We start from the raw sequence: 21,448 nt of genomic DNA, 5'->3' as shown, positions 1-21,448 counted from the left end.
AATTTAAAGTTTCTTTCAATTCTTGACGACTTCAGATTCAGATTAATATATAATTGTTTTCATCTTTTGAGAAGTGTTTAGTGTTGCAAACAGCAACTACTTTCTGAGAGTGCTTAGTAATCACGCAGCACTTGATGGATAAAAGGGCTTAACTCTGTTCTCAAAGCATTTTTGATCAGTGCTTAACACAGCCCAATGAGGAGTAATTTATTATTTTCAATATTTTATAATAATATTTCTGAATGCGGGGTTTGTACAACTCAAACAAGAGAAAATTAATTAATTTTGAAATTTTATTCCATCTTAGAGCGAAATACGTATATACAATTTTTTTTAAGGAACATTTTAATTCTTAATATTTGTGCTTCAAACTACTGAAACACCCTACCACTAATAAGGCTTTGAACTTTCAGTTCAATATGAATAAATAAAATTTTTACACCATTTGAATGTGAGTCTTATCTACTATCACTATTAATCACAATAAATTATAAAAATAAATTTCTTACAATGATAAGAAAAAAAATGAGTGATGGGTTACATGGAATGTGAATCATGAATCATTTACAAATCCTACAAGACAGGTTGAAGAATCTTCGCAAGTTTTTCAGCTGTTGGTCCTAGCAAAATCGATCTGTGGTTTCCTTCTAATGAATCTATCTTCACTTTTTGCTTGCATACCTATAAGAAAGAAAACAAATATTGAGCATATTCCAAATATTTTCAAATGCATTCAAATACAAAATCTATTGAATACTTCTCATAAGTACCTGTGATAAACCATAATCTTCTCCAATTTGGACATAATTATCTGTGGCTTTAAATAACATTATCTCCCCATTGAACTTAGATTTTGGTTTGTATTTATCAGCTGCAACTAGTTTATTGAAGAAACTAGAGGCAGCGGATGAAACTTCATCATCTGAGAACGGTGTCGATCCAGATAACATTTTTGTACTTCTCGTTAATCTTTCTTCCCAAGTCTTCAATTGCATTAGTTCTGCTACAACCTGGAATAATTAAATGTATCAATTCAAAGAGAACCATAAATATTCAGCTTATAATTTAGGAGCAATTAATCAAAATCTACAACTACTGACCTTCTGTTGATCAACATCCTTGAATTGCATTATGAAGTAAACTAACGCTTCACTCTGCTCTGCAGATATATTGCCTCTAAATGATTTGGTATCTCTGGCCTTTCCAGTATGAGTAGCCACGTAAGATGGAGAACCATCAATTAACCACAAATTCACCTTCTGTTTTTCCTTCTCTAATTGTATTCCTATTTCAAAAGCTACACAAGCTCCAAATGAATAACCCACAATTGAATATGGCCCTTCTGGCTGTACTGACTTGATCTGCTTGATATAGAATGTTGATAATGCTTCTATACTATCTAAAGGAGTATCTTTGGTACACTGTAATCCATAAACAGGAACTTTGATGAGTTTTGCGAATGATTCTAAAGCTGTAACACTGCCTTCAATTGGATGAACCATGAACACTGGAAGTTTAGTTTTGTCAACATCTTTTCCAGACATCGACACCAATGTTTTAGATGGCATTAATTCAAACTGTCCATACTGAACTTGTTCATCCTTCCGTGCTGATTTATCCCCAGAGGATTCAGATATTTTTGCACCTCCTTCAAGTTCAGCTAATTTACCGAATGTGAGTGTTCTTATCTCTTGTGCACTCATAACAATGTCATGATTACGTTCCAGAGTTTGCTTAATTTCAGCACCCATCAATGAGTCCATTCCAAGTTCAGCTAAGGTAGTACCACCAGGAAGATTTGAAGAATCTTTCAAACCAAGTATGTTTGCAATGGCGTCTATTAAGCTAACTTTGCTACCATCCCCTTTAGACTTATACTTTTCTGCTAGAACCATACTTGCTACAACTGGATGTGGCTGTTGTAGGAAAATATCCACGGTGGCCAAACATGAAGCCATTCTTTGGGGCATAGTACCACCTACTTCTGTATCATTTCCGCCCATGAAATCAAGAATCAAACCCACATCACCAATAGCTCCCCACTGGATAGCGACACCAGGAAAACCAATCTCTTGTCTTGCTTCACAAATACGCTCCATGGCGGAATTAGCAAGACCATAGTTAGCTTGACCCGCATTACCACGACCACAAGAAACAGATGAGAAGTTGACAAAAAAGTCTAATTGAGGGGCCATGTTTCTCGAGGCAATATCCAATTGTTTGCTGCCATCTACCTTCGGTTTACAAACAGTCTTGAAATCAGCTTCGGTTTGATTCTCCATCATGGCATCTCTCAACACTGCAGCCAAGTTGAAAATGCCTCCTACTGGACCAAGTGAGTTCGCTTGTTCCATTAGTCGCCCTGCGCCTTTCTCTGTAGTAGCGTCTTCTGTAGATACAAAGACGTTAACGCCTTTATCTTTCCATCTTCTGATGCACAATGATTGATAGCCAGTTTTAACTCCGCTTCTGGAAGTTAATACGATGTTTGTAGCTCCTCTATTCACCAACCAATTAGCTAATTCCAAACCGAAACCTCCCAAACCACCAACAAGAACATAAGTCTTATCAGGATTCATATAAGTTCTTGGAATGGCTGATACAGTTCTTGGTTTAGGCACCATGGTTTGACGAGACTCTTCATCTCTTATCTTCAAAACAACTTTACCAATATGTTTTCCTGATGCCATATATCTGAAGGCTTGTTCAATTTGATTGTCATTGTATACAGTTGCTGGGAGAGGTCGAACAGCTCCATTGGTAATACCCTCAGAAAGCAATCTCCTGACCTCTTTCTTGTCTGCAGAGTCTGAATCAAACAGGGCATCCAATAAAATACCATGCACTGCTGTATTCTTCAAGAGAATACTCATTCCCAAGGGTGAATTATTGGACAGATCTACCTTTCCAATTTCCAAGAATCTTCCATTTTTAGCCAAGCAACGTACTGAAGCTTGTAACTGGTCTCCAGCCAAAGAGTTTAAAACAACATCAACACCTCTACCATCAGTTTCAGAAAGAACCAATTGTTCAAAAGTAGTATCTCTGGAATTACCGATATTTCTGTCTGTAAGTTGAGGGAATGTTTTCTTCAAAAAGTCTCGTTTAGCTTGACTACCCACGGTGGTGAAGACTTTGCATCCCATGTGTAAGGCAATAGCTATTGAAGCTTGACCTACACCACCAGTACCTGCGTGGATCAATACAGATTCTCCAGGTTTGAGGTTACCCCTCACCATCAAGGCATAGTAGCTCTAAAAGTAAAAAAAAAAAATGTTGAACTTGATCTGCATTTCTTCTTTGTAATCAAGAAAAGAATGAATGGTGATAATATGAGTCAAGAGAATCCAATATTATATTTGGAAGATACAATTCTATTAAGGATTAATGTAGTGCAAACCAGCTATGAACTTACAGTCCCATAGACTACAGGAATTGTTGAAGCTTCTTCCAGACTCCATTTCTCTGGAACTTCCCACAAGAACATGGGATCAGAGAGAACTGTCGTTGCCAATCCTTTAGCATCCACCATTCCCATCACACGTTTTCCTTTGGAGTTACGACCAGAAAATTCCAAACCAAGAATACATTCTTGTCCAGCAAGATTACCAGGTAAAGCATCTGGGGGAAGTTTTCCTGTTGCTAACATGATATCACGGAAATTGAGGGGTGCGCAGTAGACGTGGCACATTTCTGTTTTTGGATCATCTCCCCTAAAAAAAATTGAGGTTTAACAATGAAAGGTTGTTAAGAAGGAAGCAGAGCTTGGTTCATCAAGTTGGGTTTGAAATCTGTATGTATTGAACTGTAGGTAAGCGAGTAACTGTGTTTTCTAGAGCAAAGTTTCTGCAAATACTAAAAAATTCTGGTAAAATAACTTTCACAACAAACTTGAAACAATAAGTTTCTTGTTTTTTATTGTGTTTAACTGAGAATAACCAAGTGAGCTCAATAAACTAGATCAAGAATATGAGATACAGTTTTTTGGAAAGATCCCAATATTAAAAAATCTGGAAGTCCAATACACTGTAGAAAGAAGACCCAACATTGCTAATATGACATGAATGTTCATGAGGTTGAGGTTTACATTTGGCCTAGTTTTCTAGTATTTGAAAATTTTCTTTAACCATCAACAGCACAGAACACATCTTGATATAGTAGGAATTATAAAACTCATCAGCCCCTGGAGAGATTTGATCTGGTATAAAATGACACATCTAGATCTTATGAAATATGGGTGCAAAAAACTGAAAATTTTCAAAATCTTGCCTTTGAACCTATGTAAAAATGCCTGTTGATTAAATAATTGAAAAAAAACTATTTTTGGGGCTCTTGAAGGCTGGTGACAAAGTTTGATAGTGAATGCATAGCTGAAGATATACCAAGATTGGTTAGCAAAATGGGGCAAAAATTATAAGATCGTTACACATAGAATTGATACAATAATTATATCTTACTTGTGGAATGAGAGAGCACTTTCAATCCATCGCAAACTGGCTAAATCTCCTCGTGTAAGTGTATTGATATATGCATGGGTAACTTGAAGGTTCTGGGATTCATTAACATGGTCCAATGTGAGATGTCTGTAAGAACCCCAAACACCCTTCTTCAAAACGTTATGAACCAAATCTTTCTGCAACTGCTTACTGTAAGCGTTTAGAGTGAAAGGTGCTGCATTCTTGTCTTGAATGAAGATTGATCTTAAGTTTGCACCCCCTGGTTCTTGTTTCAAACAGTTTACCATACCAATCAGGCCAGTCAGTTCTTCGCCTTGGCAGTACAAGTAAATTTTGGTACCTTCAGATTCACTCTTTTTCATTGCTTCTTTCAATGATTCAACCCATGAGAAGTTGGTTTCGGTCATTTTCATTACAATAGCGTCAGCAGGAACTTCTGTCATTTTTCTCAGGAGTATATACAATTTAGTATCAGTAAGTTGGGTGCTAACAATTTGTAAGTCCATTGAAGCCAATTTTGACATATTCAGCTGCATTTTGGGTTCCTCAAGAAGTATGAATCCTCCTTCTTTGATAGAACTAACAGCGTTATTCAGCAGTTTGTAGTTGCTGTGTGTCAATAGATCACTTCCTACAACAACATGGACATTTTGATCTACAGAAGTATTGAGCATGTCTCTTTGGGTATGTTTGACATCATTTTCATCTAATACAGATGTATCAACTGGACCTAATGTTACTACTGTTGCGTCAACAGCAATCAAAGGTTCCTTTTCCAAAATGTTCTTGATCATTGGTGACAAAACCGACTCTATAGGACGATCAACAACTGCTTCTGTCAATTTAATCTTCAATCCTCCAGAACTGTTTTCAAGAATAATTTGAGACAAAACTGTAAGTACATCTTTTTTCACCTTTTCTTGATTGTCAGTTAGAGCCTGAGTATTCTCATAAGGCACAAACATATATTTTTCTAGTTTAGGGTCTTCTTGTACTTGCCTCCTTGGTGCCAAACTAGCTTTCATACCTCTCAATTCAATGCCACCAGCTTTGATTATACCTATATTTCTATACATGTAAACTGGGGTGCTCTTCTCTTCCTCAGACATGGCTTTAAGCATTTCTAGATGTTTTTTAGGGTTTATTATTGCCCTTTGTAATCTGGTAGGTAAATATAATTCTCGTGTGTTCAAACCAAGAATGGAGAATTGTAGCATGGTATCAATGAAACTTATCCAATTCTCTTTCCATAATAGTTTACCAGCAATACCGTGATTATCAGATTCTTTGATACCCTTGAACACACCTTCATAATCGTAGCCTCTAAGTCGCAATTCTTTGTAAATGTCTTTGGTATCTAGTGGAAGTGCTGTTTTATCTTCTTTCATTTCAGGTTTGGGTAATTCAAGCATTTCTTTATCTAACTCTTCGGGTACTCTTATTTTTCCAGACACAGCTACTGAACCTCCTTCGCACAACTCAAAAGCTCCAGATCCTTCGAAAATATTGATTAGGAATTTCACACTTCCTTCTTTAGGCATTATGGTGGCCCTGTGGAAATTAATATCTTCTAGTATAACTGGCATCTGTTCAAAATCTTCATTCCTTAATTTGGCGAATGTCTTCCATACTAGAGTCTGAAAAAAAGGAGCTATCAAAATAAGGATCAGATGTATATTTAAGGTAATTTACCAAATATCCTGTAGCAGGGAATAAAACTCTTCCATCAATTGTGTGGCCAGCTAGGTATTCATCAGTATCTTTGCTCAAATCAATATCGACCACCAATTCTCCCGATTTCGAACCTCTGCCAGAGAAATTGGCAACAGCCCACTCTGTGGAATGATCCCATTTGACGTGTGTTGAAAGCATAGGAGTACCTCTACCAACAGGTAGAGCAGGAGACTGATACATTTCACTCAATTGAGGTTGTCCTCCAGCTGCATAAATTTTTCCTATAGCTGACAAGAGGAAGTTAACATTGTCCTTGTGACCTCTTTTCACTAAACTAACATTGACACAATTAGATCCCAAAGATCTCTTCAAGATAGCCTGAAGTAATCCAGTAGGAGCAATTTCTATTACTAAAGCATTGTCTGGAACATGTGTCAACCCCTCGTTGAAAAGAACTGGAGACAGCAAATTATTAACATGATAAGCAGCTGAACTTTGTTGTGCTAATGGTGTGTTCCATCCTGATTCAGGAATTGAAGTGGAAATCCATCTAGATGAACGATTTTTAGGATTTGGAATTAGTTTTTCCAGAGCATCACGTAGTTTTGGACCTGCTTCAGCGATATATTTACTGTGGAAAGCAGTTCCTGAACTGTTCACCTCTTTGGCGAAAATATTTTCTGAAGTCAGAGTAGCAACGAATTTCCTGATATCTTCTGGGGGACCAGATATGGTAACACTATCTTCGCTATTGTGACAAGCAGGGAATATTGAAGGTGGACATCTTTTTTTGGCATCTTCCCAGGTCAAACCAACGGCAGCCATTGCACCTGGTACTAATTTACTATCTAAAATAGCTCTTCCCCTGGCTAGCGCACAAAGAACTGCTTGTTCGGCTGTGAATGTGCCGTCAGCATAAGCACATCCTGAAAACAATTAACATTATTAACCATCAAAAACATTGAAAATTATAATACTTGCCTACTTCACCAACAGAATGTCCTATAATACCATCAGGTTCAATTTTAAGAGTTTTCAGTACATCAGTAAGGGCAACCTGAACAGCAGCAATAGAAACAAATGAATTCAAAACGTTATTGAAACTAGATTCAGTTCCATTGATCAAAATATCTTCTAAGTTAATTCCATGTGGTTTCACAATATCGGCGCTTCTCTTGATGGAATTTCTGAAGATATCAACTTTCATTAAGTCCTTAGCCATACCTGGCCACTGAGAACCCATTCCCGAGAACACAAACCAAATGGGCCTTTTTTCCGAAGATACTTGGTTGATTTCTTTGGTATCTGATCCGTCCAAGACACCATAACCTCTGTAGTTATGACCGGCAATGTTCATTTTGTGAATATGATCGATTAGAGACAAAAATTCATCATCATCTTTGTGTTTCTCTGACAATTCTAACAGTTCTTTCACAGCTTCCTCACTTCTTCCTGATACCCCCACCACTCTAGGGATAGTCGCAGCTGGCCACTTGGTTTTCGGCTTTGGGTTCGAGCGGAGTATCACATGAGCATTGGCACCACCGAAACCAAAGGAATTCACTGCAACAAGACCACCTTTCCATGGTTGGGCCTTCGATACTACCTTCAAACGTCCGTCAGTGAGACCGGGAATGTCTGGGTTAGGGTCCTTAAAATGCAAATTAGCTGGAATGGTACCTGCTTCCATGGCTACTAGAATCTTGGCAATAGAACACATGGCTGATGCCCCCTCAGAGTGTCCCATGTTGCTTTTCACTGACCCTATCAGTAGCGGATCTTTGCGATTTTTACAGAAGAAATCTGCTATCGAGTTCACTTCTTGGGGATCACCCACTTTTGTACCTGTTCCGTGAGCTTCAATATAACTAACGTCGGCAGGGTTTATACCAGTTTCTGCGTAAACTTCACTGATCAGTTTTTGTTGCATTTTACCGGATGGGAACGTTATGCCTTGTTCTTTGTAACCATCCATGTTTGTTTTAGCACCCAAGACAGTGGCGTATATCCTTCGAGCTGCACTAGCTTTTTGTAGTAAGATCGTGACGACCGCTTCCGATCTAACGTACCCGTTTCCGGATGAATCGAAGGCCTTGCACATACCTTGCGGACTTAGCATACTTAATCGATGGAACTGTAGAGAGCCGTTTGGTTTAAGCAATAAGTTAGCACCTCCAACGATGGCAGAATCGCATTCGCCAGATCTTATGGCATTTATAGCTTGTGAGAGAGCGTATAAACTACTTGAACAAGCGGTGTCGACCGCGTAACTTGGTCCTTTAAAGTCAAAAGTGTAAGAGATTCTGTTTGCGAACATAGCCCTGCAGCATCCTGTTAAACCATAGCCATTGATCTTGTCCGGGTCTTGTCCCCAGTATTCCTCGGACTCGCTGGCGCAAATTCCAAGGTAAACTCCACATTTTGAACCCCTCATCTCGGCGGGGTTAAGCCCTGCGTCCACGAGAGTCTCGTGGGTGAGTTCCAATAATATTCGTAGTTGGGGGTCCATCTGTTCGGCCTGTTTGGCGTGTACGCCGAAGTATTGGGCGTCGAAGTGTGCTAAATCTTTAAGTTTTCCTGTCCTCGTTGGTAGACCATGTAGACCGGCAGGCCACCTTCTCTCGTCGTCTGTGATCATGTCGGTGCCATCGAATAGTTGCTGCTTGAACTCTTCAACATTGTTACTCTCTGGAAATCGTCCGGACAAACCTGAGATGACGATGTCTTCTGCGCGTGATTGGCCAAAGCCGTTGGTTGCATCTGGTTCTCTAGCAGGCATGTTGAATATTCCTGCGGAAGAAAAAATTGATAGTTAAAATGTTGGAGGATAATTATTAAATGTGATTATCTACTTGATACAAATTGGAATAAGCAGGTGTAGTCAAAAAGGTTTTATTATTCGAATTATTAAGGGCTAGGCCTTTTTCCTCGAGCGATACTAATGCTTTTTTATCGATCAAAATATACCAACAATCCAGAACTATTCTGAAAAAATAAGAAACCTAGGTATCTATTTACATCTACATGAAATTAATTATTGAAATTGAAATAAGATCATTGAAATAGAGATACGAAATAACGTGCATTAAAATGGTACCACATCGTCATATTGGAAGTAGTTTTCAGTCCAAATTTGATGTTTGTTGTGTTTGAAAAGGCTTGGTGTATTTTTTTGTAGTCTCTTTGTGATTCATTTTACAAAATCAAGTGAATTTTTCCATTGGATATTAGACAATAATATGATGTCGTGTGCTTCACGAAGTTATTCCGGCAGAATACCAGTAGATAATAAGAAAATGACAGGAATAACATTTCATAGGTACCTAAGCATGCGTAGTAAACAGAGCCGTTTTCAAAGTTTTTGCAAATCTGTCTATTCTGATATTGTTTCAACAAGGGTATATTCTTTTTGTGTGTTTAATGTGTTTATATTATCTTCTGGAGAAAAATTCAATATTTGATTTTCTAATAATCTCTTTTTAACAGATCTCCTAGAGACCCATCAGTCATGAGGTCGCATTTCTTGAAATTGAAATTTGTGAATCTAAGAACCTGGCATCCTTCAAATTATGCTGTGCTTTGTTCCGAACATTTTACAGCCTAAAGTTTCGACAGAGGACATTACAATGATCAGTTCGTTTTGTTTAAAGGCCAATATGTAATTATTGATAGTTACGAATTATTAATTTTTTATTTATTGTTATAACATGATTAATGTAATTTCCAATTACCAAATAAGGCTCGTAGTTTAGTCGATAGAGTGTTTTGTTTCATGCCGATATTCGAATCGGCAAAATATGCTAGTTTTTATTTTGAGCCGATTTTTTAAAGTTTGGAATATTTTATGAGATAGGAGGAAACAAATCACATATTTGGATTCCGTATTGTAATTTATGGAAATTTCAAGTTTATTATTGGAAATAAAAATCACATTCACAAGAAATTCATTTTTTCCTCATTCTTTTTTGATTGTTTGACTGTTACGAACGAGTAGAACTCGAGGTATGAAAATGCTCAATCGGAATTTCTTCAAAATCGTATGAGAAATTTTAAAGCTTGTACGGACACACAGATCGACAGACAGACACGAAACCAAGGTTGTTTGAAATGCATTTTACGAGTGAAAATTTTGAAAATAAAAACCAGAAATTATTTAAATCCCAAAAGTGATTAATGATAGCTCTTTGAAACTATGGAAGTTATTGCATGAAATTTGGTATTAAAATTGGTTGCATCGATCCATAAATCAAAATAATAGTATAACATAATCGAATCGAAAAAAAAATTGGGAAACTTGACAACGGATGACAATGAAATTGAGGACCCATATTGCTACGAAAATACTGACAATAATTTTTAACGCAAAGTTTCATAGATATGAAATTTTTATTTGGATTTCGGAATCGCGTTGCTATATATGTTCTACCTAGATCAATGTGCGTTGAAAACGAAAAAATAAATCATAGTGTACAATTTGAGGTGTTTTATGTAACATTTAACTTACGTTGAATTCCAGAATATGACAAACACAGATGACAAAATATTAATTCTTTCACCACTCTCTCTCTCAATTTGAATACAAATAACGTCTTATTTTGACTTTGAGGATCGATTTCACACCCCTTGTTTTATGGGTTTTGTCGGTCTGGCATAACCAGTAAAAGGGAAAACTGACCCCATTGAAGCATTATTGAGTAATCGATAAACTACGAAGTCTGAAATAATTTTCCTTCATACAGAGTCTAAGTTATAATTCGTATTAGGCATTCCTCTCTCTGATTATGACAACTAAAGAAATAAATTGATTGAAATAGTGCAATTAAAATTTTCATTGCTAACGAAAATTTTAGGAGGTACTATTGCAGTTAATTGTTTTAAATGGATTATCATAGAAACAATATACGTATATGTATACGAAACTGATTGATGGTCATGATTGCTTTCGAGTGGTTCTGTACAATCGTTCCAAAGCTACCATAATTTTTAAACGACAGTGGACTCAAATGACACCGATGAAGAATTCATAGTCAATCAAATCTGTCCCTTTGTCTCAATAACAAATTTTGCTGAGTGAATTGCACGACTCGAAAAATGAATATATATCTAGATAAGGGTCAAAATCACCTGAAAATCTACTTTGAATGATATTGTATGATATATCGTTGAATTCAGCGTTGAGAGTTATTTCGAAAAATGTCATAAAATATGCTGGTCCGTATTGAAAAAAATGAGGTTGAGGGTGGCCCAAAGAGCACGAAACGTTGGATACGAAATCTGATTACGTCAAATTGAGGATAATTTACTGTCGAATAAAAAATTCCTGTAACATTTTTTGATGATATTTGAAATGAAGTGGGAAAAAAAGAAAAATCAAAATGACATAATTTACTTTTCTTATGATATCTCGAAAACCGGCCCTGATAATCTCGATTTGTTTGAACTGCTTGATAATGCTTCTATGCATGCAACTTTTTCTCCATTTGACCGACCTTCTAACTCTTATGGTTTAAAAGTTACCAATACAATCCCATTAAAAAAGTGGCCACCCTGTATACGGAATTTTTCATTCTCTTTTTTGAGGTAATGCGTTTCGTTATATTTAGTCCAGAGTCGTAATGTGCATATACAATAAAAACATGATATCTTATATAATATTCCTAGAATTAATGGCATAATTTCAGAGTTTTTTCGAATATCCTTATCTGAAAATACAGGTGTTACACAGAATGAGTAGCACCCACACCAAAGTACTTGAAGTTCTTGGAGTTCAGAAGCCCCTCGATACAAGGAAAACTTTTTTCTCATTTTGTTAGCGGTTTTTTATGATTTCAAATATTCTAAGAGCTAGGAAGGAGAAAATAATAAGCTACTGTGTGAAATTTATAATATTACAAGATGATAAAAAAAAGCGGTGAGAAAATATTCAAATTTCTCGACACTTAGCCCATTGGTACAATAAGCGAAAACCGTTATGAGAAATATTGTGACGCTATGATTTCATAATTCGAGGTCTTTTTTGTGGAATTGTCTCTTTTATTGAATTTGCAGACATTAAAAAAAATATGTTTTAAATTTCCCATAACTATACAGAGTGATTCACCGCGAGGCTATTAGACGTTTATGTAAAACCAATCATAATTTTGTGTCGAAAATTTGCATATAGGTACAACTTCGAAATTCCTTAATTTTTTCATCAAATTCTTTGAGAATGTCCTTCAAAAGTTACGAATCCTTCAATCAAGCTGTGGAATTTTTCATTTGATTTTTTAATTTGAAGCAATTGTGTAAGAATTATGTGTTGCAAAAGAAATTTTATCAGAAATAATAAACCAAGCTTTAATAGTTATTTAAATGCACGAATTGAGGTATTTCGTACAATCTTGATAAGGAGAATAACGGTATAAATATCAATAATTTTTGAGGAAACTGTTTTTTCTTCCAAGGCAAAACTTTATTGACTTTTCATCACGAGAATTATTGTTTTCCCCACAAAAGCTACGTTATCTCTCGATATATTTTTCTACTTCGATAGAAAAATGTTAATCATGTGTTCTTTGAATGAAACAATACAAGTAATCGATGTCTAACACCACCATTGTTGGGAATAAAAAACAAATCATTTTTCTGTATTCAATTTTATCAGCTATTCATGGATGTCATTGTTGTGCAAGTGACAAAAGGTGAATTCAGTAAATTCGGATATAATATGCGTATTTACTTTCTTCTATGTAGTTTTGATAGAATTGCATTTGACCACGGTTTCGCCATAAGAAGTGAGCCAAACCTTATCGTTTGTGGCCGTTTCCGGTTCAAAAATGGGAAATTACAAACATCGGAATCAAATCATATAGAAATATATCGCGGAAGGAGCGCTAGAAAGCAACGCAAATTTTACCCAATGGATAATTTTTTTCTCCCAACTCGTTGGGTTTCCCAACTAATTTTAATAAAAGAATTAAGTATTTGAGAGGGTTCAACCTTGAGACGTGTCTGTACCTTGAATACTGCGCTGCAGAGCTAGGCTAAGTAGGCATCTATTTTGAATTAAATGAATATTAATTGGGATAGTAAGCCAGCAAATCTAATTTGATTGTAGATCTGCCCACTCGGCAGATCTACTTAGCCTCCTCAGAACTACATATTTGCTGTAAGAAATAATGTATACTAGCTGACCCGACGAACTTTGTACCGCCTAACAGGCAATGAATAATGAACATTATGTCAACTTCAATTTGGGATTTTTGATATAAAAGAATGAATACTTAAATTTTATTGAGATCAATATCTCAAGAATAATATATCATTTCTAGCATGAGTTCTGAGCCTCAATATGCAGATTTTTTCGGAAGCCATATAAAAGCCATTTGCTGAAGAACGTTCATTTCTTTTTTGAATTGTCTTATACATATATTGTTATATTCCATATGATCAATAAATATTATTTTTATTATTAATTGTTATTCATCATTGGTCCACCTATAGCTCGAAAAAACGATTCATAAATTTGTAGACAGAAAATTGAGACTTCAAAATTAAAAAATCCTCATCTCTTAGAATCCTAAAATTTGAAAGTTATTACATATTAAATTCTAACCCAAACATTTTCATGGTTGAGAATTTTCGAATCAACTATTTATCTATTAGGTGTACAACTTTACTTCCGCCGTTTTGCAATAAATGGCTGTAGCGGTAAGTGGTAGTCGAAATATATAGATCGTAGATGTCATACAATAATATAAACTTAGGTATTTGTACGAGAGATGTTGAACGGCGTTTGTTTGCTTGTGGACAGCTGCTTGCAAGGCAAAGATGGAAAGATTTCTGCATCGCATTGTGACTGGAGATGAAAAATGGGTTCATTACGATAATTCCAAGCCCAGAAAATCATAGGAATATCCGAGCCATGCTTCCACATCGACAACCAAACCGAATATTCATGGTTCCGAGGTCATGCTCAGTATTTGGTGCATGAGCTCGATGCAGTATGAGTTGTTAAAGCCGACTGAAACAATCACAGACGATCGTCGTCGAACGCAGTTAATGCGTTTGAACCGAGCATTGAAAGACAAACGGCCGCAATGCAACGAGAGACATGATGAAGTGATTATACAGCATGACAATGTTCGACCCCATGTTACGAAAGTGGTCAAGACATACTTGGAAACGTTGAAATGGGAATTCTTACCCCACCCGCCGTGTTCTCCAGACGTTGCCCCCTCGGACTATCACTTGTTTCGATCAATGCAAACGGCCTGGCTGACCAGTACTTCCTGTCTTATAAAGAAGTAAAAAATTGGATAAATTGGATAAATTCGTGGTTCGCTTCAAAAGATGACCAGTTTTTTCAACGCGGAATTCGTAAGCTGTCCGAAAGATGAGAGGAAGTAGTGACTAGCGATGGAAAATACTTTGAATCATAAATGTATAACCAGTTTTTTTACAATAAAGCCTCGAATTTCGGAAAAAAAGGGCGGAAGCAAAGTTGTACGCCTATGTACTATTATGTAGTTTTCAATAATAATTTACTTTATTGTAGGAATTCTGACAGAAGGCCATTGACTTAGATCCTTTAGATTGTGAAATATCACAATAGCACTATCGTGATAGTATCACCGTGTAAATTAGCTTTTAAATCAATAATGAGTTCGATATCGATTTTCAAAACGAGATGTAACGTGTTGTCAACTTTCATCAAGCAACAAACTATCATAAAGCAAGAAATTCAAATGTTGTTGAGTTTTCTTGATTTTTCCAGTTTCCCAAAAACTTCCGGAATTCTTTTCTGCAACTTCATTCTAGGAAGGATTGAAAAAGTTGAAAAAATATCAATAAAATCGGTCAAGTGGTATTTACGTGATGCTATGACATGGAAAACAGGGTCCCATTTATATATACCTACATATATAGATATTGCCATACATACATACGTATTCAACGCTTTCAATTGCATTGTTGTAAGTCATTCATGATATCCGTTCGTCGCATTCTTCTGGGGACACCCTGTAGTTTCCGAAAAATTGTTTTATTTATTCTCTAGGTTAGAGCCTAACTTTAAATTACTTTTTGATCTAAAGAAGTCATGATCCAAGATCCTTGAAAAAAAATGATATATCCTTCCATATTTGAAGTGAATATTCGAGTATTTTCCATTAAAATCTGAAGTGGAATGTGATGTATTTCACGTCCTTCCCAATCTAATTTGTATAATGATTTGCAATTATGAAATTCGTGTTGGCCATCCTGCTTTTTATGTAGTGATTCAAGAAAGGATATTCATTAATTTTATTCAATATCACAAACATAATCGGGGACAATTAAACTGGTAAATATATTAGACTACTTTTCAACTGATACATATTTCGAATATGCCTTACTAGTTTTTGAGCTGCCAACGAAATTCTTACTACGTTGTATTTCAAAACCACGTTTGAAACGCGTTCCGGAAAATAGTTTATTTTATCGAACATTGTTGTCTTTTTCAAGGTTTACTCGGAGAGCAAGTTTTTGAAACTTGATCTATGAAACAGTGACAGTCACTTGGTGCATATATCAGTACTTTGCAAATGTGAATTTTGAGCAGAAAATGATCTTAGACGATTATCAACACTCGCTAATAAAGTTCTCATCGATAGGAGTCATATCAGGAGGATGTGGTGGTTGTACGACATGATTTCTGCAGTTGCTGGCCAAAAATTCACTGTGTCAACTTATCGACAATCCCTCTGCTTTTAAATGATTAATTCCCAGTTACTTCCCGACAGAAAAAACAGGAAAACAAGAATAATGAAGTGTGCTCCTATGAAATTGATGTATTTTTCCATCAGCGTGTAATATAGGTAATCCAATATAAAAAGAAAAACACACTGGTTTTAAATATTATCTTTATTCAGCTATCGATTTCGGCAAAATTACTTACTGTCCTGAAACGACACTCATGTATAAAAAGAAATAAAATACATACAAAACAAAATCTTACTGTCATGAAACACAGCAACAAGCTACAAATTATACAAAATGCAGTACAAACATACAAGGATTCTCAATCGATAAAGTCTTTGACTAGTGAAAATTTCGATTTATTGATTGAGAATCTTTGTATGTTTGTACTGAATTTTGTAATTTGTAGCTTGTTGCTGTGTTTCATGACAATAAGATTTTGTTTTGTATGTATTTAATTTCTTTTTATACATGAGTGTCGTTTCAGGACAGTAAGTAATTTTGCCGAAATCGATTGCTGAATAAAGATAATATTTAAAACCAGTGTGTTTTCTTTTCAGATTAGATGAAGTGTGCTCTTCTCGTATTGATCGAAAACTCGATATCTAAGTATTTAGAAAACGGATGTCGTTAATATTTCAGTACATCTAAAATATTCAGAAGGAGATTCAATGAGTTACCTATCTGAAAAAACTGGGACTATTAGCTAGATAATATAAAGAGGGAAGAAATGACTCGAATTGATCCTAAACAACGTAGTAACGGAATTTAGGTCAAGTAGTTGAAATAAAATAAAGTTGAGAAATAGCGACGTATCATCATCAGCCTTGAATTTACCAGGTTATTATATTATTTTTCGTCGCTCAAAATACAAGAAAGGCATAGTAGCATAATGGACAATCTCATTCATCGAATAATTCGCTAATACCAGACTTCCTCCGGTTGATACTAGAGATTGTGCGTCCAATTTACGAAGGCGCTGCTTAGAATTGATGTGTATGTATAGGGTGTTTTTTTTTCGAGGTAGATAACTTTAAGTTGGCATAACTGTTCAAGATGGCGACCAATTTAACAGCTGTCAAGTGATTTATTCTCAGTTTGGTTCGGCAATTCATCATGAATAGACTCACGCCTGAACAACGCTTGCAAATAGTGCAATTTTATTTCGAAAATAATGGTTCTGTGCGGAATACGTATCGCGCACTACGTCCATTTTATCTTTTATCACTTCTGGTTGAATGGCTTCGTCAACAAACAAAACTGCCGCATTTGGAGTGAACCTAATCCTCAAGTGTATGTCGAAACACCGTTACATCCAGAAAAAATGTTTGGTGTGCTTTATGGGCTGGTGGAATCATTGGTCCGTACTTCTTCAAAAGCCATGATGGCCAGAACGTTACAGTCAATGGTGATCGGTATAGAGCCATGATTACTAACTTTTTCATTCCTGAATTGAACAACCAGTATGTCCAGGAGGTGTGGTTCCAACAAGACGGCGCAACATGTCACACAGCTCGTGCCACAATCGATTTATTGAAACACATGTTTGGTGACCGCCTAATTTCACGTTTTGGACCTGTGAATTGGCCTCCAAGATCTTGTGATTTAACACCGCTAGACTACTTTCTGTGGGGCAATGTAAAGTCATTGGTCTATGCGGATAAGCCACAAACCCTTGACCATTTGAAAGACAACATTCGCCGTGTTATTGCCGATATACGGCCACAAATGTTGGAAAAAGTCATCGAAAATTGGACGTCCAGATTGGACTACATCCGAGCCAGCCGTGGCGATCATATGCCAGAAATCATAATTAAAATATAATGCCACAAGATTATCTTGCAGATAAATGAAATTCATGTCAATCGAATAATCCATCGTTGTTTTATTGCAATTTAAAGTTATATAGCTCTTAAAAAAACACCCTTTACTAAGTACCAATTTTGAGGGTATGGAGATTTTAAAATCTGTCAGGTTGGCTGATATGCAGCCAGTCTCTCATTTTATAATGTACCCTGATGCATAATTTGCATAAAAAAACAAGGGCGTAGGAATGAGGGGGTTCTTGGGATAATTAAATTCATATTTAGAAACTCAAGCCAAAACTGGAATCAAAATTGGAAAATTATTGTCTGTTCGAGGCAATAGAACAGAAATAGAATAATGTGAAGATGAATATCTTTCTGATGACACCTTCAATCTCTCTAATTAGTTTAATTACATGTTTCTGTAACGGAAAAATTAAAATCAACAAATTATCAAGGCCGTGTATGGAAAAAGCATGATAATACTTGAACTATCAGATTGGCTTCGCACAAAAAAAAAACACGTTTTGAAAAAATTTAAAATAGCAGATGATGATGGGTGGTATATTGGAAAAGTTCTTGAGAAAAATAACAATTCCCATAAAGTGAAATTTCGAAACGAGATATTCAAAATTTTAAGTTGCCTGAAAATTTGGACTTTCAGAACGTGACAGATACTTTTTTCATATGTGGACATCAGAATTAAAGGAATACATCTCAAACAAAAAGATAAAAAAAATTTTAAAAAAATTGAAAAATCTTTCAGTCATTTCATAAAAACAACTTACTACATACGTTGAAAATTGAAATTTTTATTTTAACCATTTTTTTGTAGTTTTCCATGACATTATAGAACACGAGTTCCATCTTTTCTCAAACTTGATGAAATGAATTAGTAGTTTGCTAGAGTGCTACGGGTGTTAAAGGTACTTACATATTAAAAAGAAATTACTATGATATCAATATTCTATTATATGGGCTATTGTGTATTAAACATAACTGCGATGAATTGAGCGGAATTATAGAGAATTGGATGGAATTGTAGAGAATTGAAGAGAATTATGATGAATTCAACGAGTGAGGAACTGAATGTAAATGTGCTGATTTGTTCAGAATTTTTGTGAATTTAGTGAAATTAATTTACAGAAAACGTCAAGTGCTAAACCCTTTGGAGAAGACAAACGGAAATCAATAAAACCAGGATAATATAGGCACGAGGTGTGGAGGTGACAGGAATTAATTGTTCGACAAATAATGAGAATTATGCAATTTAGATAATTTTCAGTGGACAAGAAAAATTATGTACCTTGCAAATATAAAATCGCCGAAGGTTGAGGTTATGACGTTGAAACAAGATTTTCTTCGAGACCAGATGACATGAATGCATATAAGAAATGACCGACCTTGACAACAACGTAGCACCGAATTGTATAATACGCATGAATTTTCAATTTGTATTCGATAAATTCGATTTTTAACGACTTCGATTAATGCATTTCCGGCAATTTGACTATCGAAATGAGTTTGGAAAATCATGGGAGCAGATATTAACGCAATGTATTGTTGGGAAGTTGCGAATATTAGAATTAGTGCAGTCAAATGCAGAAAAAATATAGAAGAATATATCCCAATTCCCCGAAGAAGCAATATTACTTTCGCAATAGTAAAGTGGAAATTTGTTTCAGAATAAGCAGAAATGAATTTTGCGAATTAAAGACATTTGCTCAGCAAATATCACAAAATATTCAAAAAGTACTTGTGTCTTTTTGGGAATTAGAATTCCACATCTGGTTTTTAATCTCCTTCTTTCAAATGAATATCTCTTAAATCAATCACGTATAAGATATCAAATCACTGAAAGTAACAACTTACAATTTTTTATTTTTTTTATTATCATTGGATATATGTTCCAATGTACTGTTCCCAATAAATTGTATAATAATGTTCCGTGTACAAATAATACATAAAAAACATTTTTAAATCTGCATGAAATTTTCAAAAATTCCAACTACGAAACTATTGAGGTAAAGATATTGAATTTTATTTCGTCATAAAGAATATTCTGGAATATTTACAAATATTAATTATTGGAAATAATAAACCAAAGATCGAATGAAGATATTTAAGAATACATAAACGATAAATTTTAAGCGCTCAATCAGTAAAATACCTAATGGAATTGTACTAAATTTGGTCTTTTCATTCTCCAACAATGCTTGACGATTTGAATTAGCAATAATTTTGTGTTTTTCAAGGAAAAACAATTCACATAACACAACATAATTTTTAGAATAGATAATTTCGCGTCATGTCTAATAGCACTCAGAATCGAAGTGAAAAGCTGTATTTAATTTAAATGAATGAAAATCGATGCCGTTAGCGAGAAATACCTATTTACGGAACATTTAAAATACCAAGAAAATGTATAATTACAACTTCCACTAGTATTTGTTTTTTTCCACCGTTAATCTTCCTTTCAATATTTTTCTGCTACATATAATAATGAAAGTCCCACTTTATCGAAAAGTAATATTATTTGCCGGTACCTGTATTGGAGAAGGTGAATTGAAATGGTATTCCCCAAGGCATTAAAACTCAAGAGCGCTAAAATTCAAATTTAAAATACTATCAACCCCACTCGAATAAATAACTCAGGAACTTTTAGTGAATCACCGAGTTATTCAGATTTCGGCGATTGGAAAATCCACTTAATATTTCACATAGGTATATATTTGTATATATTTCTACTATAAACACAGCTACGAACTTTATTTATTTCCAAATAGAAAACTAGAACACGCTGCTGAATCATAAACATAGTCAACTCCAATATTAAATGTAAACAAATAAAACTGAGTTGGTTTGTTTGGATCTACATGCAAGAGAAAATGACAGAAATTTTCCATTTAACTACGAATTTCTTGAAGTAGTCCAATCAATATTGGTTTTTTAAAATTTGAGTTTACTGAGCATGCAACAGGTGGAAAACCTATGTATAACCAGATAGGTGGAAATTTATTTTGGGAATTTTTAAAAATTTCGACGAAACTTTAAATTGCTATGAACTGTTCTTTTCCTGTATGTTGCTTTGAAGTTTGAAGAAATTAAACATTATGTATGAGAATTATGAGAAATTTTTTCTTTTCGTTACTGTATGAGAAAATTACACCTTAAATTTGAAGAATCTGTAATTTTTTGGATGGTTGAAATCGCCTTCGTTGAAATTGAACTGGAATATAGAATGCAAATCCATTCAAAACAGGTGGAAAATACACAATACCTAATTATAAACAATAACAGATAATCACTGTTCCAATAATTAATTTGTATGAACTCGATTTAACATAAAACATCGCACTCACCTACGCGAATCCACTGTAAACAAAACGTCGATAAAACTTAATCCTTCTTGAACGCACAACACTCGATGTCAAATACCTAATTGAAAATGCACGAAAATTCTGATTTATTCCTTTTCAGTGGTCAGTAAAGCTCGTCGTTGGATTGACGGATGCAAGATGTAACAACAGTCGGCATACTTTGGAGGTTGAATTTATTCGTCGCGGGATATGGCCCTATGTCAGACCACGAGTCGTAGCCAATGAACAGCCTGCGTGCTGCGCTCGTGCTTCTTCAACGAGCACGAATCTGCTTCGCGATCTCGGTCGATATCAAAGGAGGAGAAAAGCGGTTGTTTTGTTTTGCGAATTTGAGGTTAGACATTAGACACCTAATGCAGGGGTGATTCACTGTGAATACTATTAGGTACCTGTCAAACGGAAGTCTTTCGGGTCA

The 21,448-nt window shown here is 35.3% G+C and overlaps 1 protein-coding gene across 1 annotated transcript; it reads right to left on the bottom strand.

The window, feature by feature from the left end:
- Positions 1–274: 274 nt before the first annotated feature.
- Positions 275–21,214, bottom strand: LOC123673956 (fatty acid synthase). The gene is made up of 8 exons (XM_045608738.1): positions 21,016–21,214; positions 7,113–8,921; positions 6,150–7,057; positions 4,458–6,094; positions 3,416–3,713; positions 1,101–3,254; positions 771–1,010; positions 275–681 (listed from the first exon to the last, which is right to left on the bottom strand). The coding sequence occupies exons 2-8, from the start codon at positions 8,908–8,910 to the stop codon at positions 574–576; spliced, it is 7,143 nt and encodes a 2,380-aa protein (XP_045464694.1). The 5' UTR covers positions 8,911–8,921; positions 21,016–21,214; the 3' UTR covers positions 275–573.
- Positions 21,215–21,448: the final 234 nt, after the last annotated feature.

The sequence above is a fragment of the Harmonia axyridis genome, chromosome 2 (genome assembly GCF_914767665.1).
Source record: "Harmonia axyridis chromosome 2, icHarAxyr1.1, whole genome shotgun sequence".
In the NCBI taxonomy this organism is placed as follows: domain Eukaryota; kingdom Metazoa; phylum Arthropoda; class Insecta; order Coleoptera; family Coccinellidae; genus Harmonia; species Harmonia axyridis.
Note: the sequence above shows the minus strand (reverse complement) of the source record. Positions and strands in the feature narration are given on the sequence as shown.

What these genes read in the sequence shown, in the direction of transcription:
- LOC123673956 (XM_045608738.1), bottom strand. Translation starts at nt 8,910, where the DNA reads ATGCCTGCTAGAGAACCAGATGCAACCAACGGCTTTGGCCAATCACGC. An exon ending in ACATTCTGTTGGTGAAGTAG is followed by an intron (nt 7,058 to 7,112) that starts GCAAGTATTATA and finishes AATTGTTTTCAG; the next exon opens with GATGTGCTTATGCTGACGGC. An exon ending in TTCCTGTAGTCTATGGGACT is followed by an intron (nt 3,255 to 3,415) that starts GTAAGTTCATAG and finishes TTTTACTTTTAG; the next exon opens with AGCTACTATGCCTTGATGGT.